At 35.2% G+C, this 19,625-nt stretch overlaps 1 protein-coding gene, 1 long non-coding RNA gene and 2 pseudogenes across 2 annotated transcripts; all 4 read right to left on the bottom strand.

Moving 5' to 3' along the window:
- Positions 1 to 856: 856 nt before the first annotated feature.
- On the bottom strand, positions 857 to 3,583 carry LOC148770625 (ATP-dependent DNA helicase PIF1-like; annotated as a pseudogene).
- Positions 3,584 to 3,594: 11 nt separating this feature from the next.
- On the bottom strand, positions 3,595 to 7,138 carry LOC148770624 (uncharacterized; annotated as a pseudogene).
- A 2,830-nt stretch (positions 7,139 to 9,968) lies between these two features.
- Positions 9,969 to 11,932, bottom strand: LOC105954865 (rust resistance kinase Lr10). The gene is made up of 2 exons (XM_088818255.1): positions 11,247 to 11,932; positions 9,969 to 11,086 (listed from the first exon to the last, which is right to left on the bottom strand). Exons 1-2 carry the CDS (start codon positions 11,923 to 11,925, stop codon positions 9,969 to 9,971), a joined length of 1,797 nt encoding a protein of 598 aa, XP_088674381.1. The 5' UTR covers positions 11,926 to 11,932.
- Positions 11,933 to 17,036: 5,104 nt separating this feature from the next.
- On the bottom strand, positions 17,037 to 19,411 carry LOC105950098 (uncharacterized). Its single transcript, XR_016031427.1, has 2 exons — positions 18,979 to 19,411; positions 17,037 to 17,617 (listed from the first exon to the last, which is right to left on the bottom strand). It is a non-coding gene; the product is annotated as an uncharacterized LOC105950098 (long non-coding RNA).
- Between the last annotated feature and the right edge of the window lie 214 nt (positions 19,412 to 19,625).

Below are 19,625 nucleotides of genomic sequence, written 5' to 3'. Positions count from 1 at the left end.
AGCTCAGCGATTTCATAAATTTCGTTTATAGGTAAAATTACGCACGCACAGTGTGTGTGAGTTGTGTCTTTCACAATTTCCATCTTCAGAAGCAGAAAAGTTTTTGGGCCAAAGAATCATCGCTTGGGTAATTTGTAGAATTGATATAAATAAAGGGAAAAATAAAGTTTTTGGCCCTCAAGTTTGCACCAATTCGACATTTGGTCACTCATGTTAACAAAAAAACAAATTTCGTCTCTTATGTTGCAAGAGTTCAATACTTTTAGTCATTTCCGTCAGTTTCTCGTTAAAAATAACATAATCAATCGTGTGCCCTTCACTACCTTAAGTAATAGAGTAACAGTAAATTATCGGAAATGACCAAAAATGTTAAATTATTGGAACATGAGGGACGAAATATGTTATTTGTGAATTTGGGTGACCAAATGTGAAATCATTGCAAATTTAGGGATGAAAACAATAATTTCCCCTATCAATAAATATCTCTTGACAACGAACATTTTGAAGATAACAAAGAATAACCTCCATTGATTGTTCAGTGAGAAAGTTGGAGATTAATATTTTCATTTATTTGTAACTAACATTTCTTCTCTATATGAAATTTATAAATAAAAGTTGAATACATCGAGGAGTGTGTAAATGGATAGACCTCTCCATGAAAACCATGAAAGCTATAGCAAAAAATGTAATATCTAAACTTAGATATTATATGTTATGAATCTGATTTAGTGACAATTTATTATTGTGATGTTTAACATTAAGATCAACATTATTACATATTACCTTATATACAGTTGGGTGGTTTGAGATTGAAGCATTAGGGACATACTTCATCATATCAACTTCATCAGTCATTCCTAATGTAGCCTGCCATGAATTGAATATTAATAATGTTAGTTGTTAAATAAACACAAGTGACATTACTTTTATTTTTTGGTTCCAAATAGAGGTCTTATTTAAACGACCCACTATCGTCCATACCTGCTGCCAAAACTTGTTTGTAAATGACATTTTTGGTTGCCGTTTCTTCTTGCATTCCTGAAGTGCTTGGTTTTATCAACACTTTTGTGGTAGACATTGAAGTTCCTCTTGATAACGCAACATAGAGTTGGCCATGTGAGAAAACTGATTGTGGCAAATATACTCCTACATTTGGAATTGTTTGTCCTTGTGCTTTATTGATTGTCATGGCAAAGCAAAGTCTAATTGGGAACTGTTTTCTCTTGAACTTAAATGGATAACCTTCATTTTCAGCCGGCGAAAGTGGTATTCTAGGTATAAAAACATGTTTTCCGCTATGTTGCCCAAAGACTATCTCAGCATCGATGACGTTATCCTTAAAATTCTTGCAAACCATCCTTGTATCGTTGCATAAGCCGTTTGATGGGTCTAGATTCCGTAGAAGAATTATTCGACAATTTTTTTTTAGCAACAACTTATGAGGAGGAAGACCATTTGGTGTTAAAGAGTTCAGAAATTCCTCATCGTAGAAGTTGTTTGTATTGTCAATAGCTTCATCATAACTATGATACTCTCTCGATTCACCCAGAAATATAGATATTAATTTCTCATTCAATCTGTCTACATGTTTATTTGTTGTCGCAAGTATAGCACGGCCTGTCATGTAACCAGCTGAATGAGAATTTTCGCCGAGAGATGGGAAAATAGCCGTAATAAGTCCGTCTATCGAGTCTTCATCATTATTATAATGAATAATCATCTCTTCTGGAATTTTGACATTGCCTTCAGTATCAGTTGGTTTTTCACCATTTCCAATTCTAAGTAAGAGCTCGCTAAATTTTGAATCGGTTTTGGCTCTCATATTAGTCTTCAAACTATTTTTTTCCATTTCACCCCATAGAGGTGATTTAACCAAGCTCGCACAAATTGTTTGGTGGACCGTTCCTCTAGAAACAACCGACAATACTTGTCGAAAATCTCCACCAAATACAACAACTTTTCCACCAAAATATTTATCATTTCCCATTATATCTTGAAGGCATTTATCAACATTCTCGATAGCCCTATTTTAGCCATTGGAGCTTCATCCCATATTATCAATTGTGCTTTGCGTAATAGCTCAGCAGCTCACTTTGTTTAGATATAAAGCAACTACTCGAGGCATTTGCATCTAATGGTATTTTGAAACGTGAATGAGCTGTTCTTCCGCCTGGCATTATTGCAGCAGCAACTCCAGATGTTGCAGTTGCGATTGCTATACATTTCTTGGATCTAATATGAGCTAACAATGCACGGTATAGAAATGTTTTCCCCGTTCCACCTGGTCCATCAATAAAGAAAATGCCACTTTTTCCTCTTTCACAAAATCTAATATTCTTGAAAAAACCTTATGTTGCTCGGGATTCAACTTATTTTCTGCCTCATAATCTTCTTCAGGTATTGATATTGAAATTTCATCTTTGATCTCTCGCGGCAAATCATCTTGGATATTGTTGAACTCTACTGGAATGTTGGGAAGATCGTATGATTTGATGGTTTTCCCCATGCTCTCCAAGAAATAATTCAGACTTTTCAAAGTTTTGACAAGTTGAAGCATATCTGTGGTTCCTGGCTCTCTTTTAAAATCCTCTGACATTGGATCAAAGTAACTATCCCATAGGTTCTTCACATCAGTCGGTGAACAATAAACCATGATGATAGCAAATAATCTTCTTAGCTCGTGTGGCATTTGAAAAAAGATGGCTTCGTTTAAACATTCAGTTAGACTTTGATCCGACTCCAATAAGCCCCTTCTTTGTGCAGCCTCTTTAAAGCTTGAGCATTTTTTATGATTCACAGTTAGTAAGTCTTCAAATGATGTTGGCCCTCTAACATGATTCAAGAGTAACCTCAGGTAAAATCTTTCTCCTTCAATAGGATTTGCACCATTTACCCGTCCTATCACGTTTCTTTTCTTTCTCTCATTCCAGCATTTGAATTTATTGTCCCATACATAGTGCTATGGAAATTCTCGGTAAAGATATTTTTTTGCATCTTCACTTTTTGCGTACATAGAGAAATATTATGTTAGCATTGTCTTAGATGTGTGATCCCATCTCTGAACATTCTCTAAATTTTGATTTCCCCAATAAGTTACAGATTGTTGATTTGGTAAATGAAGGGCCAAATTAATTACTGAAGGGTACATCTCATTTAAATTGAACTCGAAAATTCTCCACATTGCTTCTTGAGCAGAAACCCACCGAGCATCTTGAAACTGTTTAATCTCATCAATGATCATCTCTTGATCCTTTTGTGATATTTGAAATGCCACCCTATCATGTCCTTTATAAATGTACTTGTAAAGATATTTCACCGCTGTAACTCCAGAACAAATCTCGACATTTATATGGCAATCGTATCTCGATAAGAGATATGGATTATAAGGAACCACCCATTGGTTATCTAGCTTCGCCTTACGAACTTCAGTTGTCACTCTATTTCTCTTTCTTTTATAGATTGGATATCCATATTTACCTTGCACAGTGCTTTCACAATATGATCGTGGATAGTGATACTTACATTTTCCCTCGATCATACACGAGTTTTTGAAGTTCAATTCTCCACATGGCCCGTGCATCATGTGTTTAAGCACTAAGTCATAGAGTCCGGCATTTTTTCTTTATCCGGAAGCTCAGCACAAACAAATCTGTCGAATTGTTCTGGAGTTGTAATTTTGTATTCTGACTTTAAAATTATCAACATATGAGCATGCGGCAATCCCCTTTTCTGGAACTCAATTACATGAACATGGGCAGCGACTTTTCCAAATATTTCTTTTTTGAATAGTTGATCTTTCAAATCTTGGAGCTTTGCTCGAAAGACCCGGGATGTTAAATCTGGACGATCTTGAGCCTGTTGACCAGCATATAAATTTTCTTGTATCTCTTTCCACTCTGGATTACAAGTCATTGTAATAAAAAGATCCGGTTTTCAGAATCTTTGAACTAATGCCAACGCGTCTAGATATCTGCGCCGCATATCTCTTGGACCCCCAATAAAAGATGCAGGAAGAACAATTCTTTTTCCAACTTCACCTCCCCTTTTTTCTCCTCTTGATACACTATCAATGAGTCCTTGGTATAGCTCGGCTCTTAAATTAGTTTGGTTCCGTCGAAAGTAATCCAACCGTGTTGTCTCTAATTTTATATACATATCAATTGCATACTGTTGCTACAATCTTCCAGCCAAAAGTAGGGTAGACTGCCTCGCATTTCTGATCTGAAGTCGATAGCAACTATATTCTCGACAAGAAACTTTTTGATTGTTTTCACCGTTGATGCCTCCACATTATATACAATACCAATATAATCTTATTACTTTAGAGTTTATTGTGAAGATAGATGATAGTTAATCTTTTATTAAGTACACACCTTCCTGTTCTTGTGAAAGAACATCTTCAACAGAATTGAATCTCTGTTGCACAGTTGTAGAAGGATTATTGCTCCCTAAAGTTTAATAAACATATTATATAGTCATGTATACATTAACAAAGATATTCTAGAAATGAACACACTATTTATGCTAATTGCATAAAATTTAGTTTTGAAAGTAAATGCATGTGTAAATGTATTTTCTAATGGAATTCCTATAGAATGTCTGTACTCCAGTATTTAAAAATATTTCATTTGGGTCCATAACATATTTCTACAAATTACTTTTAGAAGTAGTAGAAAGAAATTTGTCTATAATGTAACGAAAAATGGACGATGTAGAAAATTTAATTTAAATAATAAAGTTTTCATTCTAACATATCCCAACAATTGCACTTATTAAACTCCCTAATATCTAAAATAATATCCTGAAATTTGTATCTTTGGCTTTTCTCCAATTTAACATATAAAAATAAGTAATATGAAAAACATATTGTCATTTTTTTCCATTATACAAATATCAAATTATTTAGTTGGAATGTATAATATATGCAGCATATTGTGATATATATTAAGAAACCTCTTCGAAATTTTAATTATATATTTTCATCCAATCTGGTGAAAATTGTAGTAAATACATATGAAAGCCCCGGACTCTCTTTCACTTATGTATCAATTAGAATATATGTAATGGAGTTGCTTCATGAGAACATACCTTGATTTGGTTCAGATGACATATTTGTTAGCATAGGCTTGTCGGTTGCAATAGAAGCACCTAAATTTATCGAGGTATTTCCTGATAGAAAAATTTAATATTTATTAGTACAATCATGCACCGAATGTAATATATATATATATATATATATATATATATATATATATATATATATATATATACACACACACACACATAGAGTTAAGTGCATTTACTACCCTGTGAAATTCGAAACTGCACGATTCCCCCCTGTCATAAAAAAATAGCAAATACCCCCTATGCTTATTAGTCAAATGCGAAAACTCCCCTTGGAGCTGATCGTGCGGCTCACTCGCCGCATTTGCAATTTTTTCTTCCCTTTAGCTTATGAAAGGAAAAAACTACCCCATGGTTATTTGCAATAAAACATCCAGCCCTTAAACATATAATTTTTAAAGGTAATGAACTAAATTGAATTTTTAAAACAAATACAGGGGTTGAATTGCAATTTTCAAGAACTTAATTAAAATCCTAAACCTATCCCCTAATTTCTTTGCTCGTCTTCTCTACTCCCTCTCCAAAATTTCTGGACCTGAAGAATTGCAGGGATTAACTTAGGAAGGTCGAGTAGAGAGAGGGGTTGAGTAATGTTTGTTTTTATTGGTGGTTGAATAGGAGTGATCGTGGGCGGCGGATTTGCAGAAGGTGGTGTTGCGGAGTTGGAAGCGTCGGGTCGAAGGACATGTATCGGATGTGAGGAAAAAATCCCGCTTCGTCGAAGGTGAACGAAGTGCGGGCAGTAGTGGCGGAGCAAGAGCGGGTGAGGGGCAGAAATGGTGGATAAAGGACTGTGGATTTTGGTGGGGGGGGGGGGTGCTGCGGGCAAGACGACTGTTCAGGGAAGGTGATTTTTTTTATCTTTTTATATATTTATATTTAATAATATTTTGTGTATTTTATTTGTTTAAAATAGAAATAAAAATTAAGATTTTATTAAATATGATGAAAAAATTTCCAACGTATAATATAGCAAACTTATTCAGTGTATTTTGGTCTTTTCACAGCTTGTCAATGGAAATAAAGTAAATGGGTCGAATGTGCATTCTAAAAGTAAGCATAGGGGGGTATTTGCTAAACTTTTTATGACATGGGGAAATTGTGCAGTTGTGAATTTCACAAGGGTAGTAAATGCAATATACTCTATATACATATATTATATATGTTAGTATAGATTTGATTGTACCTTGTGGTTGTCGTGTAATGTCCTCAATATCTACAATCCTCCACTGCCAAGTGCCACGCCCTGAGGACCTTGATATGTTCGTACTAATTTTAAAAATATTCTGATGCCATCCTGTTTCACCTTTTGGGAAAAGAAGTGGATACTGCAATGGGTCATAACATCCATAATAGTGCTTGATTATGTATCTATGACCTAAATGAGCATGGACTACAATGTTATGTTCACACGACATATTCTCATTGTTTCCTTCAACCCATATAGCTGCAACTTGATCCGATGTGGGAGTGTTATATACTCTTTGGTTTAATTTAACATCTTTTATGAGATATGAAGTTGCACCTCATCCATTGCAGGATAGTTTTTTAATCTTCTGAAGATTTTTGCGTAAGGATTAATTTCCAGAACATGGATAAGTTTCTCCACAGTACCACCCGATAAAGTTGAGGTTTGAAGTACATTCATTCGATTAGTAACCTCGTTTTCAGTATCAACAAAATACAGCTGGAAGTTGCTAGGGCCATTTTCATTTGGATTTATTCTTGGAAGGTCGTGATAAACCATTCCTTGTGCTCGAAAAGTGTATACCCCACGTCTTGCTGATGCAAGCTCCTTATCTAATTTCACGCCGAATGAAGTAAAAGAGAATATACAATTGAAGACACGGATATTATTTCGAAATTCAATTGCTTCTTCTGATTGCGAGGTAAATAGATCATACAATTCATCCGGAACTTCAATAGGTGCAAGTTTAATTTTTCCATGTCCGCAACAAAATGTTGGAGGCTCGTATTCAAATCTTGTAGCACCACAATGACTACAATCGGGCATTTTTTTCAATTCATGCTTATCTGAGCATTGTGGATCATACAAAAGTGAACCTATAGGGGTAAAATGTATATATTTAATGTTTTGGCATAATATAAAATTTCAAATGTAACTTGACATATATATATATATATATATATATATATATATATATATATATATATATATATATATATATATATAGACACACACACACACACAACACACACAAAATAGTTGGTGATACACTAACCTTTTGATTCATATGGAACCATTTGAGCTCTAAGAAGCCATGTAAGTGACGTAATACAATTTGGAGGAATAACTCCGATTGAGCTTGAGCTCGAAACTGAGGGAGGCCTTCCAAGTTGCCGTTGCCTTCTTGATTCTGTAACATGTTCAATGTAATTTCTTTTTTCTTCTTGAGACAAATTTTGTTACGTATTATACTTCCTCTTCAAAGGTGGTTTAAGTACTTTTTTTTCTTTTCTACGTTTCATTACTTTTTCTTTATATTCTTGCTTCTCCGTATTACTTAGACCGGCATATTTACGTTTCATAAGATCACGCCTTCGTTGACGTAATACATCTGTTATGATACAAAAATATCTCAAAAATTTTATGATTCTAAGTAACTTTTAATACACAACTAAAAAAATTGGATAATAATTAACTCAACCTGCAGCATTTGAATTTGTAAGGGTATCTTGTTGATGCATTACCATTTGCAAAGACACTTTCCACCACTAAGTATGCCTGGGGAAATTTATTACATATATCTTCAGTTACATATTCAATTAAGCTAAAAAGAAATATAATCATAACAATTTTTGAATATTATTAAATTGTAGTCCATATCCTAAACATTCATGATTTTAAAACTATATAACATAAACAACTACGAAAACAACAACAATAACGAGGGAAAAAATGAACAATCAAAATAATAAAGAAAAAAAATAGAAGATTGGTTTATTCAACATGTATAAAACAACGGAATTATAATAAGATAATTAGGACGTACAAATTAAAAAATATGTAAGAATGATATGATCCTCGATTTTTAATTGGGTCACAGAGGATACATCCTCTTCTACTTATATTTGAACCACATCAAACCACTCATGGTAATCTAGGAGCTTTGACTAAGGAATATTTGCATTCAACACCCCTATATATATATTTATTTTATGTTATTAAAAAGAACCTCTATTTAGCACAAAAACTCTATATAATCAAAAGTTAACATCTACGTATTGAAGCTCACTATTAAGGGCCTACAATGAGGTAAACGATATATATCCATGTTCGATTGTCCAAAACGAATTATTTCATATTTTAATTTGATGTGTTCGAATATGGTTTAAAAATCGTAATAATAATAAAATAAAAAAATTATTAAAACAAAAATAGAAACACAGAGTGTAATACTTTCGTAGATATCCGCTTCCGTTTCGAACCAATTTTAGAATTGATAGATGAAAAATAATACATTGTAGCTTCATGTAAGGAAAGGAATATAATCTAATGCTTTCAGAAATTCTTTCATGGTGGGATAAATGACTACCTAAAAGAAATCAGGGGACATCAAAGCGAAGACCATCCATCAATTAAAAAAGCAAATAGAACATAAAATTTATATTTTACCTTTAGCCGCAAGAATTTGAGAGCGCCCGTGATGGTATACTGGATGCTGGAAATGTGGAGGGAACTGGGAATGTATTACAACTCCAACACAAAAAAAGGATATCTTTGAACAAAGTTGAGAATTAAGAGCAATGAAGAGAAAAACTAAAAAAAAAACCAGTAACTCGGAAATTTACGTATGAATTATTTTCAGGGCCAAAAAAAAAAAACAGGAAATTAACCTTTGAATTTGGAATGATTCGTCGGTAAAAAAACTTAAATTAGAACAATGTTAAGAAGAATGAAATGTGGTTCGGAGTTGAGAGCTTCTGTGATGGGAAACTAAATGTAGTGACGTAAATAATGAAGAAAAGCACACACTACTATAAAGAAAAGAAATTGGATGGAATTATGTGAAAATTACCTTCGTAGTGATCAAGGGTTGAATATAGGGGATGACCTTTCTCATTATACAAACAAAGAATCCAATCTGAAATAGGAAAATGAGGGAGCATGTCTATTGTTTGGATTCATTAATTGAAATATCAATGGCCATGCGTTACAACCTAATTAATGTTGTCTAGGAGAGGCCGATCAATTGGAATAAGAATACATGGGAGAGCACATAATATACTGGATGCATTAATTATACATACATAATAATTTTACCAAATTAACCACAATAATACATAGGGAAACTTACTAATACAAAGGGTGAAACGGGTATAACAAAAATGTTAAGAAACTTAAAACATTCGTGCTTTTAAGGTAGGGTATATTTAAGGTAGGGTATATATATATATATATATATATATATATATATATATATATATAATATAATATATATATTTACTCTTCTAATATGATCGACATCTGAGTTTGATAATGTCTTCCATCCATGGAGTTTGTAGTAGCTGGAAATGGATTTGGAGGCATTGTGAGATCGTTAAATTCTCCTTCCAACATTTGAACCACATCTTTCATTGACGGACGATTTGCCGGACACCACTGTATACACCACAACCCTACTATACTAAGTTTCCTTGCTATATTATTTCCATCTTCTTCAATCTTCAATCTGTGACCACAAATTATTATCCCGTGCATTTATATGATTGTAAATCCACTGCGGATATATATATATATATATATATATATATATATATATATATATATATATATATATACATATATATATATATATATATATATAATATAATATATATATTTACTCTTCTAATATGATCGACATCTGAGTTTGATAATGTCTTCCATCCATGGAGTTTGTAGTAGCTGGAAATGGATTTGGAGGCATTGTGAGATCGTTAAATTCTCCTTCCAACATTTGAACCACATCTTTCATTGACGGACGATTTGTCGGACACCACTGTATACACCACAACCCTACTATACTAAGTTTCCTTGCTATATTATTTCCATCTTCTTCAATCTGTGACCACAAATTATTATCCCGTGCATTTATATGATTGTAAATCCACTGCGGAAAATATACCTGACTAGTATTATTTACATTACGATCCGCGTTTCTCCTCCCTCCCACCATTTCAAGCAACAACATTCCGAAACTATAAACATCGGACTTATACGAAACCCTCCCGAAAGTCCTGGATAGTACTTCAGGTGCAATATATCCCATTGTTCCTCTAGCCGCAGTCATTGTCACTGCACTTTGTTCCTTTGAGCACAGTTTTGCAAGACCAAAATCACATATCTTCGGGTTGAAGTTGTGGTCTAACAATACATTTTGCGGCTTTATGTTGAAATGGAGTATTTGTTGATCACATCCTTCGTGTAGATATTTTATGCCTTTGGCTATGCCTAGTGCAATATCCTTTAGCTTCTCCCAATCAAGAGTAATTCTATTCGAACCCGCTTGGAAAATGGACTTTTCTAAAGAACCATTTGGTAAGAATTCATAAACAAGAGCTCTTCGAAATCCATCAGCACAAAATCCTAGAAGACGGACAATGTTGACGTGGTGTATTCTCCCAATCGTACTTACTTCATTCACAAACTCCTCTCCGTTTCCGTTGGAGTTGTTGAGTACTTTTACCGCAACAACTATTTCATTGTTCAACTTTCCTTTGTAAACAATTCCGTAACCCCCTTCACCCAATTTATCGTTAAATTGATGAGTAATCCTTTTTATGTCCGAATATGAAAATCTACTCGGCTTAAGGGCTTTGTAATCTCGCAAAAACTTCCCAATCATCGTTCGATTCTCTTGGTATGTTCTAACTCTGATGTAAAGATAGACGAAAGCCGCTAGTATTATCGCGACAAGAATGGAACCAAACCTTTGAAACAGAACGTATAAGTCAGATTCTTAAACCAATCCATTACAAAAATATCAAAAAAGGAACAGACAAAAATATTCACCTTCAATTAGTTGCTTCCTTCTTGTTCCTGTAAGAAAAATAATTACTTAACCTTTTTTTTTCATGGAAAATACGAAAATATAATATCCAAATAGACACAAAGGTACCATGATGATTTGTAGTTGGCAGTTGGTCAAGACACTGAATACGACGATCTGATGTCGTAGAATTATACGAGCTGCATCTTTTGCCTTTATCTTCACATACGGAACATGCTGGTTCAGACCACTCCAAATAGAAGTCATTTTCTTGAAATATTTTCCACGGAACAGATTTGAATTCATATGTTTTGGTACAAGAAGTCAAAGGAAGTGATTCCATCGAAACTTTCGAATCAACGGCATAGAATTGGTACGTGGAATCGCCAAGGAAAGGAATTACGATACCTAAGTCTCTTCTTGGCGGATCAGAACAATTGAACAGGGTATAGTTATCGAAGAACTTTATCAAGAAACGGAAAGGGGAAGCAGATAAGTTTAGATGTGTTAGCTTTAGTGGAAAACAATTTTCTTGGTCAAAAACAAAAACTCTTTGAGATACATAGTTGATTTTGTTTACTATAACATTAACCGAGAACGGGAGCACGATCATGGTATCGTTTTTATGGTCGCAGAATAAATCGAAGCCCGGATAGCCACAATGTTGAGGCTGCCGATTTGTATGTCTGAAAGGAAACCGAATTATCGGGCCGTCGTTTCTGCATCTGATCGGCATACAATCATCTTCGTTTCCTAGTACTAGTACAACAAGTGGTAAGAACAAAAGAAAGTAAAATAAGGGAGACATCTGAATTATGAAGACTTGTGCATTTGCTATTAACAAAAGAATTATTGAACAAGTCTAGCAATCTTTTCTAGTAAACTGTGGTAGAGCAGATGATAGGACTTAATTCATAGTATTAAATTGCTTTGTTCCCAAATTTTCTTTTTCTAATAATTTTACTAATCAGGTCACATTCTTGACTAATTCTTTCCGTAACAACTCACCTCATCATAAATCTAAAAGGAAATTAGTTGAAGACATTGGTAGATAGAATCATGATAAAACAAAAACTTTAACATGCTATGAATAATTGCATTGGATAAGTTATTCCGCTAGTAGGTACTGGTCAGGGGTGAGTCCACCCTTAGACAAAGTTGGTCTCAGCCCACCCTCAATTTACAATATCTATTTAACCCACTCATTTTTTATTAATTTGCCCACACAAATTAAAATTAATGCAAAAAAAGCCTCACTTTTTATAAATTATTAATTAGCCCACTCAAAATCCAAATTAATACAACAAAAGTCTAAATTTTTATTAACTAGCTGACCCAAAATCCGACGTTAACCTTTTTTTTTTTTTTTTTGTGTTTTCTTAAAAAAATATTTTAATTAATATTACTGTCTTGGCTGCTAAATTACTGTCTCCAGCAGTTATTTAACTGTTGGAGACAGTAATTTAGCTGTCAATTGATTTTTTCTTTTTGTTAAAAAAATATTTTAATTAATTTTACTGTCTTGGTTGCTAAATTACTGTTTCCAGCAGTTATTTAACTGTCGGAGACAAAAATTTAACTGTAAATTGACTTTTTTAAAAAAAATTTAAATTAATATTACCGTCTTCGTTGCTAAATTACTGTCTCCAGCAGTTATTTTACTGTTGGAGACAGTAATTTAACTGTTAATTGACTTTCTTTTTTTTTTTGAAAATTTGTTTTTTTCTAAAAAACAATGTTATTTTAATTAATATTACTGTCTAGGCTGCTAAATTACAGTCTCCAACAATAATTTAACTGTCTGAGAAAGTAATATTATTGTATTAATTAATTCTATCATCTTGACTTGCATTTTTGCTGTCTTCGACTGTAATATTAGTGTCCCCGACTGTAATATTAGTGTCCCCGACAGTAATATTACTGTCTCATGCAATAATATTACTGTCTGGGACAGCAATATTAATCATATTACTGTTCGGAAAAATAATATTCATAATATTACTGTCCCTAACAATAATATTACTATCGGAGACAATAATTTAGCAGCCAAGACAGTAATATTAACTAAAATAGTTTTTCTAAGAAAAAAAAATTCAAAAAAAAAAATCGAAAATAAAAGTCAACGCCGGAGACCGACGGTCAAAGGCGGTTGACCGGTCGGAAAAAAAAATTCAAAAAAAAAAGGAAAAACAACAAGTCAACGCCGAAATCTGGCCAGAAAAAAAATTTCAGAAAAAAATTATTTTCTGAAAAAAAAATATTTTTTCAAAAAATTATTAAAATGTGGGTTAATGTGATATATTTGTTTAAATACGGAGTCAATGAGTAATATTATGGAAGTTAGAGCATAATGGATGGAATTGATACGAATTATATTATGGAAGGGTATTTTAGACTAAAGACATGGGGATGGATTTATTTGAAAGACTGTTTTTTTTTTTTTTTTTTTTTTTTTTTTTTTTTTTGTGGACAATTGTGCATTTAAGTCCCTTGTCATGTCCACTTTTGCCATTTGCCCATTAAATTATATCTTGTCTTGCAAAGACAAGTCATGGATATAAATATGAATTAATTATTGGCCAGTATGATTATTTCTTATTTTTCAAGTTTTAAGCAATAAATATCACATTAAAAAGGGCCAATCATATCGCGCCATATCATCAAGAAGGTTTATATAGGATTCTTATTCTACCGCTGTAAATAGGGACCCTCCCTACACAACACAACTCAAGAAGAAGAAAAACCGTAGGAGAAATTCTCTCTACAATATTCAAGTCGTTCTTCATCAAATTCGAGGCACGTTCAAGCGTTTAATTCGAGATTACGCGCGGTGCTAAACCCTCGAATTAACACTATTAACATCAAATTAAGATCGAAGGAAAATTTAAGGGCCAAATCCATTAGGAACTCCTAGATCTTTAAGTCAAAGATCGTCAAAGCTTAGCGTTCGATCCGAGACTCAAGTCGCAAGACCCTCCCCAAAACGTTATTCAAATTCAAAATCAAATCCGGAGAAGATCAAGTCAACGACCCGACTCCAAATTTTCAAAGCTAACTATATATTAATCATGAGAGAAGAATCAGAGGATTAAATTAAAGTTTGTAACCCGCAATATTTATTTTGCATTTAATAAATTATCTATGTGCAAGTATTTCTTGTTTGTTTAAATCGCCGATGAGAATTTGTTGCTACAGTTGCAGTAGGATGAGCTGGAAGAGCAACGTAGTCACTGGCTCACAAGCTACATGGTCTTGAGACTCCTGTGAACATAGTACACGTAAATTAAGTAGGGGGTTGATCCGACAGAAACTCCTTCGACGCTCAAGTCACACGTGCGAATAGTAGAAATAGTTGAGAGAATATGAGCAGTTGAATTGCTTGGATAATAGAACGTACCTTAACAAATGATTTAAATCCTTATGTATACCTCATTGATTGGGCTGAAGTTAATTTTTCGGGCCCAAACCTTATTTGAAGGTGATTGGGGCTTCTAAATCGGGTTCGTGACCCAATAGGTAATGAAATTGTAGGCCCATTGGGCTAGCCCAATTAGGCATATCATTAAGTACCCCACTCTCGAGTTGATGTGGGAGCCAAGTCAAAACGGGTTCCAGATTGTGTCGAGAGTAAAAATTGTTGTAGTCTCGCGTTAGAGCGTTACCGTTGGGCATGGAGGTTGGGTTGGGAACCGCACGTGGCGGCGGAAAGGCGCACTGTGGCATTCCGGCGCCGCGCCTCCTCAACAGAGGTCGGGCAACGGCAGCTTAGGGTGCGACCGAGGGCGGGTGCACGGCGGGGTGCGCAGCGCGGACGCCTAGCAGGGGCGGGTGCGCGAACGCGTGACGCACCTCATGAGGTGAGGCCACATGCCTCGGGGTTGGAGAATATCGTTCGAATGCGCGGCGCGCCTCACGAGGTGAGGGCGCGCACTTTGAGGTGGTCGGCGGCGGCGGAGGCGCGTGAGCACAAGTCGCGCGAAGGCTCGTTGACGCGCGGGCCGGAAGGGCGCGAAGGCTCGTTGACGCGCGGGCCGGAAGGGCGTGAAGGCGCGTTGGCGCATGGGCCGGAGGGGCGTGACCGTGAGGCGGTGCGTGCGATGCGGGTACCGTGATAACAAATGTTGGTGAGGCAGATGACGATACCGCGGGAGAGACTTAGGCTCGTAACAGGAGTAACAAGTGTAGTATAGGTATTTGATAGGATATGTGCTCCCCTATATGTGGGCGGAGTACTTGATGTATCTTCATACTTGGAGTAGATGGGTTTTCCCACTACTATTTTGTTTGAGGTTTATATTGTTTGACATTGTCAATCGTTTGACGTGTTGCTTGTATTTGTTTATATTTAGCCTCGCGCGTGATGTACTTGATGAGGGGATCATCAATCAGTCAAGATTCTTTGATGGGGATCATGCCCCTTGTTAGACCTCACGGGTCGTAAGTATGTAGTACCGTGGCCACCTTTTAAATGAAGGACCGGTTAAAAACAAGTAGAGAGATTTTGGTAATCAAGCTGGCCAGGGTATATATATCACCATAATGGCTCTAAGTGTTTCTAGGGTTGTAATAATGTTACCTTGAGCTGATAGTTGTGTAGTGAAACAGTAACAACGTTGAGAGTAAGAAGGAAAACGTGTTTTATTCGTTGATTGAAAGTTTAAATGTTACAAGCCTGCTTAAGGCGAATGAAAATAAATACGTAGGGAGCGAATCGCTCGAAATAACAAAATTTATACTAAGTATAAATTGTAGGTGCTTCTTTCACGTCGTTCCCACGCTTGTAGCCCCGAGCAGGTTGACTCTTCGTGGGAGTTGTCTCGCAATGAGGGGCCAACGAGGCTGGAGGCTGGTCACCCAATTGTTGCAGAGAGATGAGGGGATGCATCATCCTTGGGAAGGGATAGCCCCCCCAGTTTAGGATGGTGCGATCAGAGTTATTATGGGCTCGAAAGACTCCACGTGTCATTGACATCATTAGAAGTCCAGGGACGTGGAAGGAGATTATCACTGAGATGTCAACGATTGCCGTCGGTCATCTCGTCGTCGGGTGTCGAAGTGATCATCAATACTTTTCCTCTTGGAAGGAGTGAGGGCTAAAGCCTCTTCGATGAGCACGTGTTTCTCAGCGCGACTTAATAACTCTTACAGAGTGGTGGGAGGTCTTCCCGCGATAGATTTCTTGAATCTACCTTGCTTCAAGTTTTGTTGAATGATTCCAGAGTGCATGCCTCCTCCCATGTTAGGAACTTCATGAGCTGCCTCAAATCATTGAATGCGTGTTGGTGATTTGACCTACACGCAAATGCACGTACCGAACAAGTAATATAGTGGACAATTAAGACGAATATCAATCCAACAAAGAATATTAAATTATCTAATTCTAATCACTAAATTCTATCAATTGTGATCAAGCCATCCTACACAGTCGAGAGAAGATTGATTAAACTAAATTAAGCTAAATTCAACAGGCAAGAGCAAAAAAACAATTAAACATGAAGAGTTATCAGAGTAAACAAGCCTATAATTTTATTCTTCCCTATTGTGATTATTAATTCCCCAATTCCAACAATTATGCAAGTTATTAAATCGGATTACTAACCAGAGATGCTAAATTAATCATAGCCCGCTGCCGCGTGTATTACGATTCTAATATTCTAGATTGAATTAATGTATTCCTACGCAATTAAATCTAGAACACAACATGAAGCACAATCTCAATAATGACTGTAACACCCTCCATGTCGTTTATATAATTAAGAACAGTTTTTAGAAAAATGAACTTTATTAAAACCTTCGGATCTTATTTGATCCTTTAGAAAATAAGTTTGGAAATCGTCAAAGCATTTTCTTTCTTCAAAACATAACCCACACTTGAAAGATATAATTTTCATAAAGAGTGCTACTTCAACATAGACGGGGTTTTAAAGCAATACTTGTAATACAGCGGAACACAAAATAACTTTATTTTACATACACCCCGGTTTAATAGACTAGATTCCTAAATAAAGTACATTATAAATACAACTATAAACTTCTAAAGTTAAAACACTTAAAGAGAAAGTGACTAATATAATCTTTGGAACTAGTTGGTCGATATAAAAGCTCGTGATTCCTCGAACTCCGCTCCACCAGTTTCCATAACCGCTTCGAGAACCTCAACCTTGACATGGGCGACGAGTTTCCCCTGCTTAACGTATACTCACAAGGTGTATTCACGTAAACAAAATGTTGTATTAACGTGGAGATGCAACGACCAATTAGCTGTAGTACATATAGACATCCAGTCCCTATAGTCTATATTAACAAATATACACATAGATGCAATATGACGGGATACCTATCAGATTCATAACATGGTTATCGGTAATAGACGTCGATATTCTGAGCCAGTTTATTAATGGAAGCTATCCACTCTATAATCTATAGTACCGTAGTTGGAATACCGGCCCCTCCGTATTTCCGTGTCTACTCGACCGATAGCCATTTAAGATTCTGACTTCCTATACTGACCATGCAATTATCATAAATGACAAATCATATAAACAATTCAGAACACATTAATAAACATTCTCGTACTTTATGTCAACACAAATACTATAATGTGACGGTATCCCTATCAGATTCATAACATGGTTATCGGTAGTGGACGTCGATATTCTGAGCCTGTTTTGAGGGGAGCTACCCACTCTAGTCTATAGTGCCGTAGTTGGAATACTGGCCCCTCGTATTCCCGTGTCTACTCGACCGATCACCATATTAAGATTCTGACGTCCCTATACTTGACCATGCAATACCATAAATGACAAATTATTCAACTCCAATAATATAACCATGTTAGATCGAACTTGCGCTTAGCATAATAAACACATAAACACCTAACCACATAGCTAACAAACATATTCAAACCATTTTCTTCCTTAGAACTTCTTATTCAAATGACTCACATAATTAATTCAAAACACATAAATAAACATTCTTGTAATTCACATATATTATGCAACGTACACGTACCACATACAAGAGGTATCACATACAAGAGAAGGGGATTATCATATTATTTCATATAACCACTTTCATAATTATAACATACCAACGTGATTATCCTAAATGCATCATTCATGCGTTTTCTAGGTTATACATTTATATTAACATATAAGCACACGATAATCATAATAGCACATACGCACATAATATATGAAATTCAAATCCACATACTCTATTCCAAAAAACTACAAGGAAATCTGGCAGCTTCGGTACTTCAACTTTGAAATTTCATATCTCTTAAACCGTACATACAAGCATTATGAAATTTCCACAAAACCTTCAAATATATGTGATTTATACCAAGTTAAAACGGTTCAGTAAAATACTTATCCATGGGAGAGAAATAATTCATTTAGTACAGTAACACCAGCAGAATTTCAGAACAGAGCATTCAACTTTAAAAATACCAATTAAATCATTCTTTCAACGAAACGCCATGAAACTTCTCTGAGAATCAGATTTATAAGTCTATAATCATATCCAGTTAGAATCGCATGAATCGGAATAAGATAAAATATAATTTAACACATAAATCATAGATGACTCAGTAATCGTGCAGTTTCAGAAAACGATTCATAACTTGATCAATATAATTCCAAATTACACATACCATGTATCAAAACGAAGCTAACAGAAATATCTATACGCACAATTAATTTCATAATTTTCAGAAAATAAATCATCGATGAAACATGCACTGGAATCTGAGGCTACGAATCTGGAAATCGAACTAGGGTTCATTGAAATCTATATTTCTTGACCTAAATCCCTAAATCCGATTCCTAAACATATGAATCAATTAAACACATAAACATACCTTATTATTTATCATCAATGCAGTAAAGACCAAAGTCCTTACCCCTTTGAATAAAATCGAAGACAAAGGGAAAGAGCAAACCGAAGGATTATTGGCTTGAAGACTTTTGGGGCTGAACTTGGAGGCTATCCCCTGCTTCTCTGAAGTTCTTAGTTGAGAAATCATTGATTTATTTGTAGTTGTGTATTTGTACTGGAGAAGAGAATCGATCCCCCCGTTTTTAGCCGTGTTTGAAGATATAAATAGATGGGAGAGAGAGAGAGAGAGAGAGAGCTGCTGATTTCTTCTTCCCCAAGGAGAAGACTTTTGGGAAGAAATTGGGGTTGTATCAATTGCCGTAGGAAGGTAGGAAGAAAAGGGGAGGAATTATTAATTACATTACATGACTTATGCTTGGAAAGTAGGAGGATATTTTACTCAAGGGATGGAATTTGCCGGAAATGATGGAGAAAAGGAGAGGAAATTTCATAGGGCTCTAATGAAATATCTAAAACCATGGGGGTCCAAATCGCAATTAATCAAATATTTGCAAGTCAAGGATTTCATTAATCCCTCAATAATACACGGCACATGCATACACCACACACATAAGGCACACACATGATACATATATATACAACTCTCATAGATATATCTATACTCATTAA

Source organism: Erythranthe guttata, chromosome 5, assembly GCF_056151865.1.
Source record: "Erythranthe guttata isolate IM_541 chromosome 5, IM_541, whole genome shotgun sequence".
NCBI classification, from domain to species: Eukaryota; Viridiplantae; Streptophyta; class Magnoliopsida; order Lamiales; family Phrymaceae; genus Erythranthe; species Erythranthe guttata.
This window is presented reverse-complemented; position numbering and strand designations above follow the sequence as displayed.

Excerpts from the sequence above, each read along its gene's own strand:
- LOC105954865 (XM_088818255.1), bottom strand. The coding sequence starts at position 11,925 with ATGTCTCCCTTATTTTACTTTCTTTTGTTCTTACCACTTGTTGTACTA. Across the intron at positions 11,087-11,246 it reads GCCAACTACAAATCATCATG|AATCTGACTTATACGTTCTG; the intron begins GTACCTTTGTGT and ends GATTGGTTTAAG.